This window comes from Oncorhynchus kisutch, linkage group LG17 (assembly GCF_002021735.2).
Source record: "Oncorhynchus kisutch isolate 150728-3 linkage group LG17, Okis_V2, whole genome shotgun sequence".
In the NCBI taxonomy this organism is placed as follows: domain Eukaryota; kingdom Metazoa; phylum Chordata; class Actinopteri; order Salmoniformes; family Salmonidae; genus Oncorhynchus; species Oncorhynchus kisutch.
The window spans coordinates 81,478,819-81,497,906 of NC_034190.2; the positions used below are offsets into that span (position 1 = coordinate 81,478,819).

At 44.5% G+C, this 19,088-nt stretch overlaps 1 protein-coding gene across 3 annotated transcripts in view; it reads left to right on the forward strand.

Moving 5' to 3' along the window:
- Positions 1-19,088, forward strand: part of LOC109881067 (guanine nucleotide-binding protein G(i) subunit alpha-like) — a 74,544-nt gene that overhangs the window by 53,336 nt on the left and 2,120 nt on the right. Inside the window, exons 5-8 of one of the 3 annotated variants that reach the window (XM_031794774.1) lie at positions 5,186-5,314; positions 12,579-12,708; positions 14,611-14,764; positions 18,284-18,492. In XM_031794774.1, coding sequence (XP_031650634.1) covers positions 5,186-5,314; positions 12,579-12,708; positions 14,611-14,764; positions 18,284-18,474 — 604 coding nt within the window. In that variant the 3' untranslated portion in view covers positions 18,475-18,492. The other 2 variants (XM_031794775.1, XM_031794776.1) reach the window with 2 other exon arrangements.

The following is a 19,088-nucleotide window of genomic DNA, read 5'->3' on the forward strand; positions in this document are numbered from 1 at the left end:
ATACCTCCATGCAGATCTTCTCTAGAGCAGTGATGTTTGGGGGTGTTGATGGGCAACACGACTTTCAACTCCCTCCAAAGATTTTCTATGGGGTTGAGACCTGGAGACTGGCTAGGGATTCATTCATTGATTAGCTAGAAAAGGCTACTTGACCAAGAAAAAACAAAAGACTCCACTTCACCAGATAATTACATGACCCATCAAGTTAGACAGATGTGTCTGGGGGTGATTACGTGTATTTCATGAACATGTGTACGTGTCTAGACAATAGTAACCCATCCACTTAGCTAGATGTGGTTATAGTTTTCTTTCACATGACCCATCAATTTAGACAAGTGCATCGGGTAAGCGTAATCGAATAATTGCAAAATATTTATGTTTTTGATATTGCTACTATTCAAGTAATCATTTCACTGTACCGTTTACACCTTCTGTATCCTGTGCATGTGACAAATATAGTGTGTGTTTACCAGAGACAGTAATGTGAAGAACATGACCTGCACCAAAGTCAGATTAGGATATAGGCCAAGGACTAGATCAAATATATTTTTAACTAGAGCTTTTCCTTATTGAAGGCGGCTACTTTTACCACTTTTAGTCTTGAAATATTTGGTTGTTAACTAAACTACTCACTCTGTTTAGCACATGGCCTCATGTGAATCCTTAAAGAGATGGGTGGGGCTAAAGCTTAAGATGGTGTGAACGATGCTGAATGGGTGTAGACAATGAAGAGCTTTCCAGTGGGTGTACCAAAACATTCAAGGGACATTTTCTCAAATGTCGAAAAATCGAGACTGTAATCGCGGCCAAAGGTGCTTCAACAAAGTACTGAGTAAAGGGTCTGAATACTGATGTAAATGTTATATTTCAGTTTTTTTATATACATTTGCAAAAAATGTCTAAAATTGGTGAAGATAAATAACGACTTAATCAATTTTAGAATAAGGCTGCAACCTAACAAAATGTGGAAAAAGTCAAGGGGTCTGAATACTTTCCGAAGGCACTGTATGTTACACCGTGGCATGGTTATCAGATAGCACTGCATTGATTTTCACTGTTTACACAGAAGATACACAGGTAAAATATTAGACTGTATTAGTGATTTATATACTTGGATGACTCACAACTTCCTCCAGCTAAATCGAAACAAGAATGAGGTACTTATTATTGGAGCCAAAGCACAGATCGAGAATCTGGCTGCGAATTTGAATTCACAGGCAATAAAGATAAAACACCAGGTAAAAAAAACAACAACGTGTAATTTAAAAATTAGCAACTCAATTTCGATTCACACATTAGGAATATGACCAAAATGGCTTTTTACCACCTGAGAAACAAGTTTCTATCTCAGGCAGATACAGAGAGACTCATCCATGGTTTTACCACAAGCAGGTTTGACTACCTTAATGCTCCCCTGTCTGGTTACCCCAAGAAAGCCGATTGGTCAACTGTAAAACGTACAGAATGCTGCAGCACGGGTACTGACCAAGACCAGACGGAGAGCACACATTACACTGGTTTTAAGGTCTCTGCACTGGCTGCCTGTCTGAGTCTTAGAATTCATTTTAAGAATATTCTATTGGTTTTTAAATCAATCCACGATTGTGCACCCCAATAAATATAAGGTTTTTGGGTTGTGTACCCAGTAGGTCCCTCAGGTCCTCTGGCACTGGCCTTTTAAATATGCCAAAGGGGCATGGAGAGGCAGCCTTGAGGTATTATTCCTCTTTTCCCTTGAATACCCTCCCAGGGGTCAAAAACTGGACTGTAAAGAAATACATGGTAAATATATATATATTTTTTCATTGTTTATTATAATTTTTCTTGTAAAATGCATTGTGTTGCATTCATGTCTGAAATGTGCTATATAAATCAAGTTTGATTTGACATGCTGTCTATGGTGGACATGCTGTCTATGGTGGACATGCTGTCTATGGTGGACATGCTGTCTATGGTGGACATGCTGTCTATGGTGGACATGCTGTCTATGGTGGACATGCTGTCTATGGTGGACATGCTGTCTATGGTGGACATGCTGTCTATGGTGGACATGCTGTCTATGGTGGACATGCTGTCTATGGTGGACATGCTGTCTATGGTGGACATGCTGTCTATGGTGGACATGCTGTCTATGGTGGACATGCTGTCTATGGTGGACATGCTGTCTATGGTGGACATGCTGTCTATGGTGGACATGCTGTCTATGGTGGACATGCTGTCTATGGTGGTGCTTGAAGCTGGTCTAGACATGCTGTCTATGGTGGACATGCTGTCTATGGTGGTGCTTGAAGCTGGTCTAGACATGCTGTCTATGGTGATGCTTGAAGCTGGTCTAGACATGCTGTCTATGGTGATGCTTGAAGCTGGTCTAGACATGCTGTCTATGGTGGTGCTTGAAGCTGGTCTAGACATGCTGTCTATGGTGATGCTTGAAGCTGGTCTAGACATGGTGTCTATGGTGGTGCTTGAAGCTGGTCTAGACATGCTGTCTATGGTGATGCTTGAAGCTGGTCTAGACATGCTGTCTATGGTGGACATGCTGTCTATGGTGGACATGCTGTCTATGGTGGTGCTTGAAAGCTGGTCTAGACATGCCGTCTATGGTGGACATGCTGTCTATGGTGATGCTTGAAGCTGGTCTAGACATGCTGTCTATGGTGGTGCTTGAAGCTGGTCTAGACATGCTGTCTATGGTGATGCTTGAAGCTGGTCTAGACATGCTGTCTATGGTGGTGCTTGAAGCTGGTCTAGACATGCTGTCTATGGTGATGCTTGAAGCTGGTCTAGACATGGTGTCTATGGTGGTGCTTGAAGCTGGTCTAGACATGCTGTCTATGGTGATGCTTGAAGCTGGTCTAGACATGCTGTCTATGGTGGACATGCTGTCTATGGTGGACATGCTGTCTATGGTGGTGCTTGAAAGCTGGTCTAGACATGCCGTCTATGGTGGACATGCTGTCTATGGTGATGCTTGAAGCTGGTCTAGACATGCTGTCTATGGTGGTGCTTGAAGCTGGTCTAGACATGCTGTCTATGGTGATGCTTGAAGCTGGTCTAGACATGCTGTCTATGGTGGTGCTTGAAGCTGGTCTAGACATGCTGTCTATGGTGATGCTTGAAGCTGGTCTAGACATGGTGTCTATGGTGGTGCTTGAAGCTGGTCTAGACATGCTGTCTATGGTGATGCTTGAAGCTGGTCTAGACATGCTGTCTATGGTGGACATGCTGTCTATGGTGGACATGCTGTCTATGGTGGTGCTTGAAAGCTGGTCTAGACATGCCGTCTATGGTGGACATGCTGTCTATGGTGATGCTTGAAGCTGGTCTAGACATGCTGTCTATGGTGGTGCTTGAAGCTGGTCTAGACATGCTGTCTATGGTGATGCTTGAAGCTGGTCTAGACATGCTGTCTATGGTGGACATGCTGTCTATGGTGGACATGCTGTCTATGGTGGTGCTTGAAAGCTGGTCTAGACATGCCGTCTATGGTGGACATGCTGTCTATGGTGGTGCTTGAAGCTGGTCTAGACATGGTGTCTATGGTGGACATGCTGTCTATGGTGATGCTTGAAGCTGGTCTAGACATGCTGTCTATGGTGGTGCTTGAAAGCTGGTCTAGACATGCTGTCTATGGTGATGCTTGAAAGCTGGTCTAGACATGCCGTCTATGGTGGACATGCTGTCTATGGTGATGCTTGAAAGCTGGTCTAGACATGGTGTCTATGGTGATGCTTGAAAGCTGGTCTAGACATGGTGTCTATGGTGATGCTTGAAAGCTGGTCTAGACATGCTGTCTATGGTGATGCTTGAAAGCTGGTCTAGACATGGTGTCTATGGTGATGCTTGAAAGCTGGTCTAGACATGCTGTCTATGGTGATGCTTGAAAGCTGGTCTAGACATGGTGTCTATGGTGATGCTTGAAAGCTGGTCTAGACATGCTGTCTATGGTGATGCTTGAAAGCTGGTCTAGACATGGTGTCTATGGTGATGCTTGAAAGCTGGTCTAGACATGCTGTCTATGGTGATGCTTGAAAGCTGGTCTAGACATGGTGTCTATGGTGGTGCTTGAAGCTGGTCTAGACATGCTGTCTATGGTGATGCTTGAAGCTGGTCTAGACATGGTGTCTATGGTGATGCTTGAAGCTGGTCTAGACATGCTGTCTATGGTGATGCTTGAAGCTGGTCTAGACATGCTGTCTATGGTGATGCTTGAAGCTGGTCTAGACATGCTGTCTATGGTGATGCTTGAAGCTGGTCTAGACATGCTGTCTATGGTGATGCTTGAAAGCTGGTCTAGACATGCTGTCTATGGTGGTGCTTGAAGCTGGTCTAGACATGCCGTCTATGGTGGACATGCTGTCTATGGTGGTGCTTGAAGCTGGTCTAGACATGCCGTCTATGGTGGTGCTTGAAGCTGGTCTAGACATGCCGTCTATGGTGGACATGCTGTCTATGGTGATGCTTGAAAGCTGGTCTAGACATGCCGTCTATGGTGGACATGCTGTCTATGGTGGTGCTTGAAGCTGGTCTAGACATGGTGTCTATGGTGGTGCTTGAAGCTGGTCTAGACATGCTGTCTATGGTGGTGCTTGAAGCTGGTCTAGACATGCTGTCTATGGTGGTGCTTGAAGCTGGTCTAGACATGGTGTCTATGGTGGTGCTTGAAGCTGGTCTAGACATGCTGTCTATGGTGGTGCTTGAAGCTGGTCTAGACATGCCGTCTATGGTGGTGCTTGAAGCTGGTCTAGACATGCTGTCTATGGTGGTGCTTGAAGCTAGTCAATGGAATGTATGTTTTGTCTGTGAACAGTTGTGGGACGGTTATTGATTCAGTGATTAAGTGTTCACTGTGTATTGATCTGAATCAGATTATGTATTGATCTGAATCAGATTATGTATTGATCTGAATCAGATTATGTATTGATCTGAATCAGATTATGTATTGATCTGAATCAGATTACGTATTGATCTGAATCAGATTACGTATTGATCTGAATCAGATTACGTATTGATCTGAATCAGATTACGTATTGATCTGAATCAGATTACGTATTGATCTGAATCAGATTACGTATTGATCTGTATCAGATTACGTATTGATCTGTATCAGATTACATGGATGAAAGAATTATGTATGCAATTGTTTTTTTTCATTGATTTTTCTCTCTCTATCTCTCTCCCTCAGTTATCTGAATGACCTGGACCGTATCACCCAACAGAGTTATGTCCCCACCCAGCAAGACGTGCTGAGGACCAGAGTCAAGACTACTGGCATCGTGGAGACACACTTTACCTTCAAAGAGCTTTATTTCAAGTCAGTATACCCACTGCTAGCTACACACACTTTTAATTGAGACAGATCTTGGTCGTTTGAGAATAATCAGCTCAGTGCCAAGCCAGAGCCTAAATGAGGCTGTTTCACAATGTCAACATGATGAATGAATTAGATCACTTTATAAATCTGACTTAATTAATTAGTTTAGACAAACATAAACCCATTAGTTGTTCATTAATTACCAACCAGGTAACGGCTAGCAAATATATATAGTCGTATAATCAGTCAGCCCTTATACACCAGCTGGTTTACAGTAAGCAGACAGTCAAAGAGTAGGCAAAGCATATTCCCTATTATATAAGTCAATTCTGTATTTGTATTTATTATGGAGGCCGGCAAAATGAAGGCATTATTATATATTTGTGTTGCTTCACAGTCCTCGCTGTTCCATAAGGTGTATTTTTACCTGTTTTTTAAAAATCTGATTCTACTGCTTGTGTCAGTTACCTGATGTGGAATAGAGTTCCATGTAGTCGTGGCTCTATGTCGTACTGTGGAATAGAGTTCCATGTAGTCGTGGCTCTATGTAGTACTGTGGAATAGAGTTCCATGTAGTCATGGCTCTATGTAGTACTGTGGAATAGAGTTCCATGTAGTCATGGCTCTATGTAGTACTGTGGAATAGAGTTCCATGTAGTCATGGCTCTATGTAGTACTGTGGAATAGAGTTCCATGTAGTCGTGGCTCTATGTCGTACTGTGGAATAGAGTTCCATGTAGTCGTGGCTCTATGTCGTACTGTGGAATAGAGTTCCATGTAGTCGTGGCTCTATGTCGTAATGTGGAATAGAGTTCCATGTAGTCGTGGCTCTATGTCGTAATGTGGAATAGAGTTCCATGTAGTCGTGGCTCTATGTCGTACTGTGGAATAGAGTTCCATGTAGTCGTGGCTCTATGTAGTACTGTGGAATAGAGTTCCATGTAGTCGTGGCTCTATGTAGTACTGTGGAATAGAGTTCCATGTAGTCGTGGCTCTATGTCGTAATGTGGAATAGAGTTCCATGTAGTCGTGGCTCTATGTCGTACTGTGGAATAGAGTTCCATGTAGTCGTGGCTCTATGTAGTACTGTGGAATAGAGTTCCATGTAGTCGTGGCTCTATGTAGTACTGTGGAATAGAGTTCCATGTAGTCGTGGCTCTATGTAGTAATGTGGAATAGAGTTCCATGTAGTCGTGGCTCTATGTCGTAATGTGTGCCTCCCATAGTCTGTTCTGAACTTGGGGACTGTGAAGAGACCTCTGGTGGCATGTCTTGTGGGGTATGCATGGGTGTCCGAGCTGTGTGCTAGTATTTTAAAACAGACAGTTTTATCTACCTCGGTAATCTCTCTTCCACTTTGAGCCATGAGAGGTTGACATGCATGTCATTAATGTTAGCTCTCTGTGTACTTTTAAGAGCCAGCCGTGCTGCCTTGTTCTGAGACAACAAGTCCCTCTTTGTGGCACCTGGCCACACTACTGAACAGTAGTCTAGGTGTGACAAAACCAGGGCCTCTAGGACCTGCCTTGTTGATAGTGTTGTTTAGAACACACTGTCAATGACACTGACTCAACTCCAGCCACTTTAATAATGGGAATTGATGGGAAATGATGTAAATATATCACTAGCCACTTTAAACAATGCTACCTTATATAATGTTACTTACCCTACATTATTCATCTCATATGCATACGTATATACTGTACTCTATATCATCGACTGCATCCTTATGTAATACATGTATCACTAGCCACTTTAACTATGCCACTTTGTTTACATACTCATCTCATATGTTATACTGTACTCGATATCATCTACTGTATCTTGCCTATGCTGCTCTGTACCATCACTCATTCATATATCCTTATGTACATTCTCTTTATCCCCTTACACTGTGTATAAGACAGTAGTTTTTTGGAATTGTTAGTTAGATTACTTGTTCGTTATTACTGCATTGTCGGAACTAGAAGCACAAGCATTTCGCTACACTCGCATTAACATCTGCTAACCATGTGTATGTAACAAATAAAATTTGATTTGATTTAGAAGGTAGAAACTAGGGCCTGTAGGACCTGCCTTGTTGATGGTGTTGTTGAGAAGGTAGAAACTAGGGCCTGTAGGACCTGCCTTGTTGATGGTGTTGTTGAGAAGGTAGAAACTAGGGCCTGTAGGACCTGCCTTGTTGATAGTGTTGTTTAGAAGGTAGAAACTAGGGCCTGTAGGACCTGCCTTGTTGATAGTGTTGTTTAGAAGGTAGAAACCAGGGCCTGTAGGACCTGCCTTGTTCATAGTGTTGTTTAGAAGGTAGAAACCAGGGCCTGTAGGACCTGCCTTGTTCATAGTGTTGTTTAGAAGGTAGAAACCAGGGCCTGTAGGACCTGCCTTGTTCATAGTGTTGTTTAGAAGGCAGAGCAGCGGTTTATTATGGACAGACCTCTCCCCATCTTAGCTACTGTTGTATCAATATGTTTTGACCATGACAGTTTACAATCCAGGGTTACTCCAAGCAATTTAGTCACCGCGACTTGATGAATGTCCACATTGTTCATTACGAGAATTAGTTGAGGATTAGGGATTAGCGAATGATTTGTCCTAAATACAATGCTTTTAGTTTTTGGAAATATTTATTCCTTGCTAACCATTCTGAATGTAACTGCAGCTCTTTGAAGTGTTGCAGTCATTTCAGTCGCTGTAGTAGCTGACGTGTTGAGTCATCCGCATACATAGATGAAAAAGTCATTAAAGTAGTTGGCCATATCAGTGGGTTTTGTTATGAATGAACCATCTGATTCAATAAAATGTCATTTAAAGAGCTCCAAAGCTTTTTACTATCATTCTTTATATACTTTACCTTTGTTACATTGTCTAGTTTATTTTTTATTTTTTATTTAGCCTCGTCACATGATTTCTTAATTTGCAGTACGTTTGCCAATCAGTTGTGCTGCCAGTTACAAAGTGGTGAGGACAAAGTCTTGTTCATGCGGTTCAGCAACGTTTTATTTCCTAGAAATGTCTGGGACGACTGCATTGTCTGGGCTAATGCAGGCAGGGGCATATGTTGTCTGTCGGTCTGTGTGTTATTTCAGTTGAGTTGCTCAGTGTAAACTTGTCCTCTATTGTCTGGGACCATGTTGGGGTACAGGTGCAGAAGTTAGCCTGAATGAGCTAAACTGACTGTCTCGGACCGTGGTGCATGGTGGGGTGCAGGTGCAGAAGTTAGCCTGAATGAGCTAAACTGACTGTCTGGGACCTTGGTGCATGGTGGGGTACAGGTGCAGAAGTTAGCCTGAATAAGCTAAACACACTGTCTGGGACCGTGGTGCATGGTGGGGTACAGGTGCAGAAGTTAGCCTGAATTAGCTAAACTGACTGTCTGGGACCTTGGTGGGGTACAGGTGCAGATGTTAGCCTGAATAAGCTAAACACACTGTCTGGGACCGTGGTGCATATTGGGGTACAGGTGCCGATGTTAGCCTGAATAAGCTAAACACACTGTCTGGGACCATGGTGGGGTACAGGTGCAGATGTTAGCCTGAATAAGCTAAACACACTGTCTGGGACCATGGTGGGGTACAGGTACAGGTGCAGACGGATAGATATAGGTCTGTAGCAGTTTGGGTCAAGAGTGTCCCCCCCTTTGAAGAGGGGGATGACCGCAGCTGCTTTCCAATCTTTGGGAATCTCAGACGACACGAAAGAGAGGTTGAACAGGCTAGTAATAGGGGTGGCAACAATTTCGGCAGATAATTTTAGAAAGAAAGGGTCCAGATTGTCTAGCCCGGCTGATTTGTAGGGGTCCAGATTTTGCAGCTCTTTCAGAACATCAGCTGAATGGATTTGGGAGAAGGAGAAATGGGGAAGGCTTGGGCGAGTTGCTGTTGGGGGTGCAGTGCTGTTGTCCGGGGTAGGAGTAGCCAGGTGGAAAGCATGGCCAGCCGTAGAAAAATGCTTATTGAAATTCTCAATTATGGTGGATTTATCAGTGGTGACAGTGTTTCCTATCTTCAGTGCAGTGGGCAGCTGGGAGGAGGTGTTCTTATTCTCCATGGACTTTACAGTGTCCCAGAACTTTTTTGAGTTAGTGTTGCAGGAAGCAAATTTCTGCTTGAAAAAGCTAGCCTTGGCTTTTCTAACTGCCTGTGTATAATGATTTCTAGCTTCCCTGAACAGCTGCATATCACGGGGGCTGTTCGATGCTAATGCAGAACGCCATAGGATGTTTTTGTGTTGGTTAAGGGCAGTCAGGTCTGGGGAGAACCAAGGGCTATATCTGTTCCTGGTTCTAAATTTCTTAAATGGGGCATGTTTATTTAAGATGGTTAGGAAGGCATTTTTTTTAAATATCCAGGCATCCTCTACTGACGGGATGAGATCAATATCCTTCCAGGATACCCCGGCCAGGTCGATTAGAAAGGCCTGCTCGCAGAAGTGTTTCAGGGAGCGTTTTACAGTGATGAGTGGAGGTCGTTTGACCGCTGACCCATTACGGATGCAGGCAATGAGGCAGTGATCGCTGAGATCTTGGTTGAAGACAGCAGAGGTGTATTTAGAGGGGAAGTTGGTTAGGATGATATCTATGAGGGTGCCCGTGTTTAAGGTTTTGGGGAGGTACCTGGTAGGTTCATTGATTATTTGTGTGAGATTGAGGGCATCAAGTTTAGATTGTAGGATGGCTGGGGTGTTAAGCATGTTCCAGTTTAGGTCGCCTAGCAGCACGAACTCTGAAGATAGATGGGGGGCAATCAGTTCACATATGGTGTCCAGAGCACAGCTGGGGGCAGAGGGTGGTCTATAGCAGGCGGCAACGGTGAGAGACTTGTTTTTAGAGAGGTGGATTTTTAAAAGTAGAAGTTCAAATTGTTTGGGTACAGACCTGGATAGTAGGACAGAACTCTGCAGGCTATCTTTGCAGTAGATTGCAACACCGCCCCCTTTGGCAGTTCTATCTTGTCTGAAAATGTTGTAGTTTGGAATTAAAATGTCTGAATTTTTGGTGGTCTTCCTAAGCCAGGATTCAGACACAGCTAGAACATCCGGGTTGGCAGAGTGTGCTAAAGCAGTGAATAGAACAAACTTAGGGAGGAGGCTTCTAATGTTAACATGCATGAAACCAAGGCTATTACGGTTACAGAAGTCGTCAAAAGAGAGCGCCTGGGGAATAGGAGTGGAGCTAGGCACTGCAGGGCCTGGATTCACCTCTACATCGCCAGAGGAACATAGGAGGAGTAGAATAAGGGTACGGCTAAAAGCTATGAGAATTGGTCGTCTAGAACGTCTGGAACATAGAGTAAAAGGAGGTTTCTGGGGGCGATAAAATAGCATCAAGGTATAATGTACAGACAAATGTATGGTAGGATGTGAATACAGTGGAGGTAAACCTAGGTATTGAGTGATGAAGAGAGAGATATTGTCTCTAGAAACATCGTTGAAACCAGGAGATGTCATTGCATGTGTGGGTGGTGGAACTAATAGGTTGGATAAGGTATAGTGAGCAGGACTAGAGGCTCTACAGTGAAATAAGCCAATAAACACTAACCAGAACAGAAATGGACAAGACATATTGACATTAAGGAGAGGCATGCTTAGTCGAGTGATCAAAAGGGTCCGGTGAGTGGAGAGGTTGGTTGGTGATTTAGACAGCTAGCCAGGGCATCGGTAGCAAGCTAGCATAGGATGGAGGTCTGTTGTTAGCCACCTCCTGCGCTCCGTCAGTAGATTAGTGGGGTTCCGTGTGGTAGAGGGGATCAATCCAAATCACACAACAACAACAAAAATAAAAACAATAGATATAGTTATAGAGGCCCAAGAAGAAAACATAATAATAATAATAATAAAAAATAATAAAAAATAAAATAAAATAAAAAATAAAAAAATTGTCCGATTGTCTATTCAGATAGCAGCCGGTAAGACAGCTAACGGTTAGCAGGCCGCAGATGGGCGTTCAGGTAACGTCGCGACGGAGGAGCCAGCCGAATAACTCCTTCGGGTAGATAACGTCGGCAGTCCAGTTGTGAAGGTGGGGTACAGGTGCAGATGTTAGCCTGAATAAGCTAAACACACTGTCTGGGACCATGGTGGGGTACAGGTGCCGATGTTAGCCTGAATTAGCTAAACACACTGTCTGGGACCATAGTGGGGTACAGGTGCAGATGTTAGCCTGAATAAGCTAAACACACTGTCTGGGACCTTGGTGGGGTACAGGTGCAGATGTTAGCCTGAATAAGCTAAACACACTGTCTGGGACCATGGTGGGGTCCAGGTGCAGATGTTAGCCTGAATAAGCTAAACACACTGTCTGGGACCATGGTGGGGTACAGGTGCAGATGTTAGCCTGAATAAGCTAAACACACTGTCTGGGACCATGGTGGGGTACAGGTGCCGATGTTAGCCTGAATTAGCTAAACACACTGTCTGGGACCATAGTGGGGTACAGGTGCAGATGTTAGCCTGAATAAGCTAAACACACTGTCTGGGACCTTGGTGGGGTACAGGTGCAGATGTTAGCCTGAATTAGCTAAACACACTGTCTGGGACCATGGTGGGGTACAGGTGCAGATGTTAGCCTGAATAAGCTAAACACACTGTCTGGGACCGTGGTGCATATTTGGGTACAGGTGCCGATGTTAGCCTGAATAAGTTAAACTGACTGTCTGGGACCATGGTGTATGGTGGGGTCCAGGTGCAGATGTTAGCCTGAATTACCTAAACACACTGTCTGGGACCATGGTGGGGTCCAGGTGCAGATGTTAGCCTGAATTAGTTAAACTGACTGTCTGGGACAGTGGTGCATGGTGGGGTACAGGTGCAGATGTTAGCCTGAATAAGCTAAACACACTGTCTGGGACCATGGTGGGGTCCAGGTGCAGATGTTAGCCTGAATAAGCTAAACACACTGTCTGGGACCATGGTGGGGTACAGGTGCAGATGTTAGCCTGAATAAGCTAAACACACTGTCTGGGACCATGGTGCATGGTGGGGTACAGGTGCAGATGTTAGCCTGAATTAGCTAAACACACTGTCTGGGACCGTGGTGCATGGTGGGGTACAGGTGCAGATGTTAGCCTGAATTAGTTCAAGTGAAACTAGTGAAAGGTGCATGCGTGCAACGTCAAGCAACCAAAATGGGTAATTGGTCATCCAATCCAATCTTGTCAAATCTATAAATTGTTATACTGTATGTTTCCCTTCACACTGCGGTACCTCCCCTCCTGAACCTTACGTTGGCCTGATCCTGCTGGGTGTCTTTGTCACTCTTTCACCCCAGAATGTTTGACGTGGGCGGCCAGCGGTCGGAGAGGAAGAAGTGGATCCACTGCTTTGAGGGAGTGACCTCCATCATCTTCTGTGTGGCGCTCAGCGACTATGACCTGGTGTTGGCAGAGGACGAAGAGATGGTAAGGAGAGAGTGAGGGGGGAGGGAGTGACCTCCATCATCTTCTGGGTGGCGCTCAGCGACTATGACCTGGTGTTGGCAGAGGACGAAGAGATGGTAAGGAGAGAGTGAGGGGGGAGGGAGTGACCTCCATCATCTTCTGGGTGGCGCTCAGCGACTATGACCTGGTGTTGGCAGAGGACGAAGAGATGGTAAGGAGAGAGTGAGGGGGGAGGGAGGGAGTGACCTCCATCATCTTCTGTGTGGCGCTCAGCGACTATGACCTGGTGTTGGCAGAGGACGAAGAGATGGTAAGGAGAGAGTGAGGGGGGAGGGAGTGACCTCCATCATCTTCTGTGTGGCGCTCAGCGACTATGACCTGGTGTTGGCAGAGGACGAAGAGATGGTAAGGAGAGAGTGAGGGGGGGATGGAGTGACCTCCATCATCTTCTGTGTGGCGCTCAGCGACTATGACCTGGTTTTGGCAGAGGACGAAGAGATGATAAGGAGAGAAGAGGTGGAGAGGGGTGAGAGAGAAGGGAGAGCGGGGAGAGAGTGAGGAGGAAGGGTGTGATGGACATAATCTTCTGTGTGGCGCTCAGCGACTATGACCTGGTGTTGGACGAAGAGGGGGTGAGGAAGGGTGACGGGGTTCAATTCAGGCAGAAGAAGGTGGTGAAGGGGGAGGTAGAGGAGGGGACGGGGATGGGCGGTGTCAGTTCAGTCTCCAGAGGAAGTGGTGAGGGAGCTGTCCCTCACTCAAATCTCTCACCTCCTTTTCAAAACGTCTCGGTGCTACCCGGCTCAGAATGCTTAGCATTTTCATTAGTTTAGCGACTATGACCTGGTGTTGGCAGAGGACGAAGAGATGGTAAGGAGAGAGTGAGGGGGGAGGGAGTGACCTCCATCATCTTCTGTGTGGCGCTCAGCGACTATGACCTGGTGTTGGCAGAGGACGAAGAGATGGTAACGAGAGAGTGAGGGGGGAGGGAGTGACCTCCATCATCTTCTGTGTGGCGCTCAGCGACTATGACCTGGTGTTGGCAGAGGACGAAGAGATGGTAAGGAGAGAGTGAGGGGGGAGGGAGGGAGTGACCTCCATCATCTTCTGTGTGGCGCTCAGCGACTATGACCTGGTGTTGGCAGAGGACGAAGAGATGGTAAGGAGAGAGTGAGGGGGGGAGGGAGTGACCTCCATCTTCTGTGTGGCGCTCAGCGACTATGACCTGGTTTTGGCAGAGGACGAAGAGATGATAAGGAGAGAAGAGGTGGAGAGGGGTGAGAGAGAAGGGAGACCGGGGAGAGAGTGAGGAGGGAGGGAGTGACCATCATCTTCTGTGTGGCACTCAGCGACTATGACCTGGTTTTGGCAGAGGACGAAGAGATGGTAAGGAGAGAAGAGGTGGAGAGGGGTGAGAGAGAAGGGAGAGCGGTGAGAGAGTGTGGAGGGAGGGAGTGACCATCATCTTCTGTGTGGCGCTCAGCGACTATGACCTGGTTTTGGCAGAAGATGAAGAGATGGTAAGGAGAGAAGAGGTGGAGAGGGGTGAGAGAGAAGGGAGAGCGGGGAGAGAGTGAGGAGGGAGGGTGTGATGGACATAATCTTCTGTGTGGCGCTCAGCGACTATGACCTGGTGTTGGACGAAGAGGGGGTGAGGAAGGGTGACGGGGTTCAATTCAGGCAGAAGAAGGTGGTGAAGGGGGAGGTAGAGGAGGGGACGGGGATGGGCGGTGTCAGTTCAGTCTCCAGAGGAAGTGGTGAGGGAGCTGTCCCTCACTCAAATCTCTCACCTCCTTTTCAAAACGTCTCGGTGCTACCCGGCTCAGAATGCTTAGCATTTTCATTAGTTTATAGCATTAGCATTTACGTAAGTTACCACCCGGCCCGGGTCCTATTAATGAACCCTCCTGTCCTCCCCTACAGAACCGTATGCATGAGAGCATGAAGCTGTTTGACTCCATCTGCAACAACAAGTGGTTCACAGACACCTCCGTCATCCTGTTCCTCAACAAGAAGGATCTGTTTGAGGAGAAGATCGGCAGGAGTCCACTCACCATCTGTTACCCCGAGTACGCAGGTGAGGATCAGACACGTTGAGTAGTACACACACACACACACACACACACACCAAATACATGATGTAAAATATTTGGAAGTGTTGTAGGGGTTCCTGATTTAAATAGGAGTTTGTGTACTTTTTTAAAAGCCAAAGACATTGTTGTTTTTGTTAGATATTTTGGGGTCATTCCATTAGCAACCTAAATAAAGCATATTTACATAGCCACTGTTAGCTTTTTTCTGAACTTTGCCTTGGCTTGCGTTTCTACTGCCTAAATAAAGGAAACGCCAACATAAAGTGTCTTAATGGGGCGTTTGGTTCATCACGAGCCACAACAGCTTCAACGCACCTTGGTATAGATTCTACAAGCGTCTGGAACTCTATTGGAGTGGGGCGACACCATTCTCCACAAGACATTCCATCATTTGGTGTTTTGTTGATGGTGGTGGAAAACGCCATCTCAGACACCACTCCAGAATCAATCGGGTTGAGATCTGGTGACTGAGAGACGGCCACGGCATATGGTTTACATCGTTTTCATGCTCATCAAACCATTCAGTGATCACTCGTGCCCTGTAGATGGAGGCATAGCCATATTAGCAAAAATAATGGCCCTAAGCATGATGGGATGTTAATTACTTCATTAACTCAGGAACCACATCTGTGTGGAAGCACCTGCTTTCAATATATACTGAACAAAAATATAAACGCAACATGTAAAGTGTTGGTTTCATGAGCTGAAATAAAATCTACCAGAAATGTTCCATACTAGAGGGCATGGCCGATTAATTAGGGCCGATTTCAAGTTTTCATAACAATCGGTAATCTGCATTTTTGGACACCGATTGCATTGCATTCCACGAGGAGATTGCGTGGCAGGCTTGACCACCTGTTACACGAGTGCAGCAAGGAGCCAAGGTAAGTTGCTAGCTAGCATTAAACTTATCTTATAAAAAACAATCAATCTTAACATAATCACTAGTTAACTACACATGGTTGATGATATTACTAGTTTAGTTTGTCCTGCGTTGCAAATAATCATTTCGGAGCCTGTTAAATTATCATCGAATCACAGCCTAGTTCGACAAACGGGTGATGATTTAACAAGCACATTCACGAAAAAAGCACGGTCTTAGCACCAATGAACATCAATGCCTTTCTTAAAATCAATACATAAGCTAAAATAAATTCATGTTAGCAGGCAATATTAACTAGGGAAATTGTGTCACTTCTCTTGTGTTCTGTGCAAGCAGAGTCAGGGTATATGCAGCAGTTTGGGCCGCCTTGCTCGTTGCGAACTGTGTGAAGACCATTTCTTCCTAACAAAGCCCGTAATTAATTTGCCAGAATAATTATGACATAACATTGAAGGTTGTGCAATGTAACAGCAATATTTAGACTTATGGATGCCACCCGTTAGATAAAATACGTAACAGTTCCGTATTTCACTGAAAGAATAAACGTTTTGTTTTTTAAATGATAGTTTCCAGATTTGACCATATTATTAATGACCAAAGGCTCGTATTTCTGTGTTTATTATGTTATAATTAAGTCTATGATTTGATATTTGATAGAGCAGTCTGACTGAGCGGTGGTAGGCAGCAGCAGGCTCGTAAGCATTAATCCAAACATCGCTTTCCTGCATTTGCCAGCAGCTAACCAGTTAGGGTTAGGGGTCAAGATTTCGTTTGAGAGTTAGGTTAAAGGGTTAAGGGAAAGGTTAGCTACAAGGGTTAGGGAAGGGTTAGCTAACATGCTAAGTAGTTGAAAAGTTGCTAATTGGCTAAAATGCTAAAGTTTTCTGTGATGAGATTCAAACTCACAACCTTTTGGGTTGTGGGTTATAGCTAAAAGGCATTAAAATTCAAATTTGTTAATTAGTTATAATGCTAAAGTTGTCCGTTTAGTATGTTACTTGTAGTCTGAGACCAGGCTGCTAATACTAACCATACAGACAGAGAGAGACTGCAACAGAGCTTAATACCTCTAATACTAACCAGACAAACATATCATACAGACAGGATTTTTTTCCAGCAATTGCGCAGTTTTAGAGGCTACCCTCTTGGCTGCAGAGACTAAATTTGGCTGTTTTTAAGCTAAGAGTTTATTACCTCTAATACTAACCAGACAGACAGACCAATACAGAGTTTAATGCCTCTAATACTAACCAGACAGACCAATACAGTGTTTAATGCCTCTAATACTAACCAGACAGACCAATACAGTGTTTAATGCCTCTAATACTAACCAGACAGACCAATACAGAGTTTAATGCCTCTAATACTAACCAGACAGACCAATACAGTGTTTATTACCTCTTAATACTAACCAGACAGACCAATACAGAGTTTAATGCCTCTAATACTAACCAGACAGACCAATACAGAGTTTATTACCTCTTAATACTAACCAGACAGACCAATACAGAGTTTATTACCTCTTAATACTAACCAGACAGACCAATACAGAGTTTATTACCTCTTAATACTAACCAGACAGACCAATACAGAGTTTATTACCTCTTAATACTAACCAGACAGACCGATACAGTGTTTAATGCCTCTAATACTAACCAGACAGACAGACCAATACAGAGTTTATTACCTCTTAATACTAACCAGACAGACCAATACAGAGTTTATTACCTCTTAATACTAACCAGACAGACCAATACAGTGTTTAATGCCTCTAATACTAACCAGACAGACAGACCAATACAGAGTTTAATGCCTCTAATACTAACCAGACAGACCAATACAGAGTTTATTACCTCTTAATACTAACCAGACAGACCAATACAGAGTTGAATGCCTCTAATACTAACCAGACAGACAGACCAATACAGTGTTTAATGCCTCTAATACTAACCAGACAGACCAATACAGAGTTTAATGCCTCTAATACTAACCAGATATGGATATAACCCTTAGTCTCTGAATAATTTAATCCAACTCTATTAGATCACTTCAGAATAGGTGTTTTAAATATGTATGTATCCCTCCTTTCTGAGGCTTGTCAGTTTGGATAAGCCAGACCTCTCTCTTCGTCCTGATCCACTCTGACGAGTCGTCCTGTTTATAGGATTTAAGGAGACAAGGGAATGCGCTGTAGAATAGAGTAGGTTGATTAGTTAGGGAGTTGTACTGAATGACATAAACATTTAAAATATATGTATAATGCACAGAATTGGTAACTATTTTTATGTCTTTGTTTTTTTTGTTTATGTTGATTTAGAGGTTCATGGTGTCCCATTTCCTCACCAATGCTGCCTGGTGCCAGTACATATGAGGAGGGTGGCAGCCTACATCCAGTGCACTGCAGTACCCATAATGCACTATTATTATTACAGGTGCCAGTACATATGAGAGGGTAGCCTACATCCAGTGTAGTACATTATCCATAATGCTCTTGTTCTGATATCTGTCTCCTCACCAACCCAAGTACCAGTACATATGAGGAGGCTGCAGCTTATATCTAGTGTACTACAGTACCCATAATGCATTATTATCATTGTTGTTGTTATTATAATTATTACAGGTGCCAGTACATATGAGGAGGCAGCAGCCTATATCCAGTGTCAGTTTGAGGATCTCAACAGGAGGAAGGGCACTAAAGAGATCTACACCCACTTCACATGTGCCACCGACACCAAGAACGTTCAGTTTGTGTTTGACGCCGTCACAGACGTCATCATCAAGATCAACCTCAAGGAGTGTGGACTCTACTGAGGTGACAGGGATCTTCAAGTCAGTGACCTTTTGATCTTTCTAGTTACTGAATCCCTGTAAAAAAATATCCTAGACTTGGTATTAGTTAAAGGTGCCGATCCTAGACCTGGTATTCAAATAAAATAAAATCTAACTGTATTTGTCACATGCGCCGAATACAACAACTGTAGACCTTACCGGGAAATGTGTACTTACAAGCCCTGGTATTGGTTTAAGGTGCTGGTCCTAGACCTGGTGTTGGTTGAAGGTGCAGGTCCTAGACCTGGTGTTGGTTGAAGGTGCAGGTCCTAGACCTGGTGTTGTTTGAAGGTGCAGGTCCTAGACCTGGTGTTGTTTGAAGGTGCAGGTCCTAGACCTGGTGTTGGTTGAAGGTGCAGGTCCTAGACCTGGTGTTGGTTGAAGGTGCAGGTCCTAGACCTGGTGTTGGTTGAAGGTGCAGGTCCTAGACCTGGTGTTGGTTGAAGGTGCAGGTCCTAGACCTGGTATTGGTTGAAGGTGCAGGTCCTAGACCTGGTATTGGTTGAAGGTGCAGGTCCTAGACCTGGTGTTGGTTGAAGGTGCAGGTCCTAGACCTGGTGTTGGTTGAAGGTGCAGGTCCTAGACCTGGTGTTGGT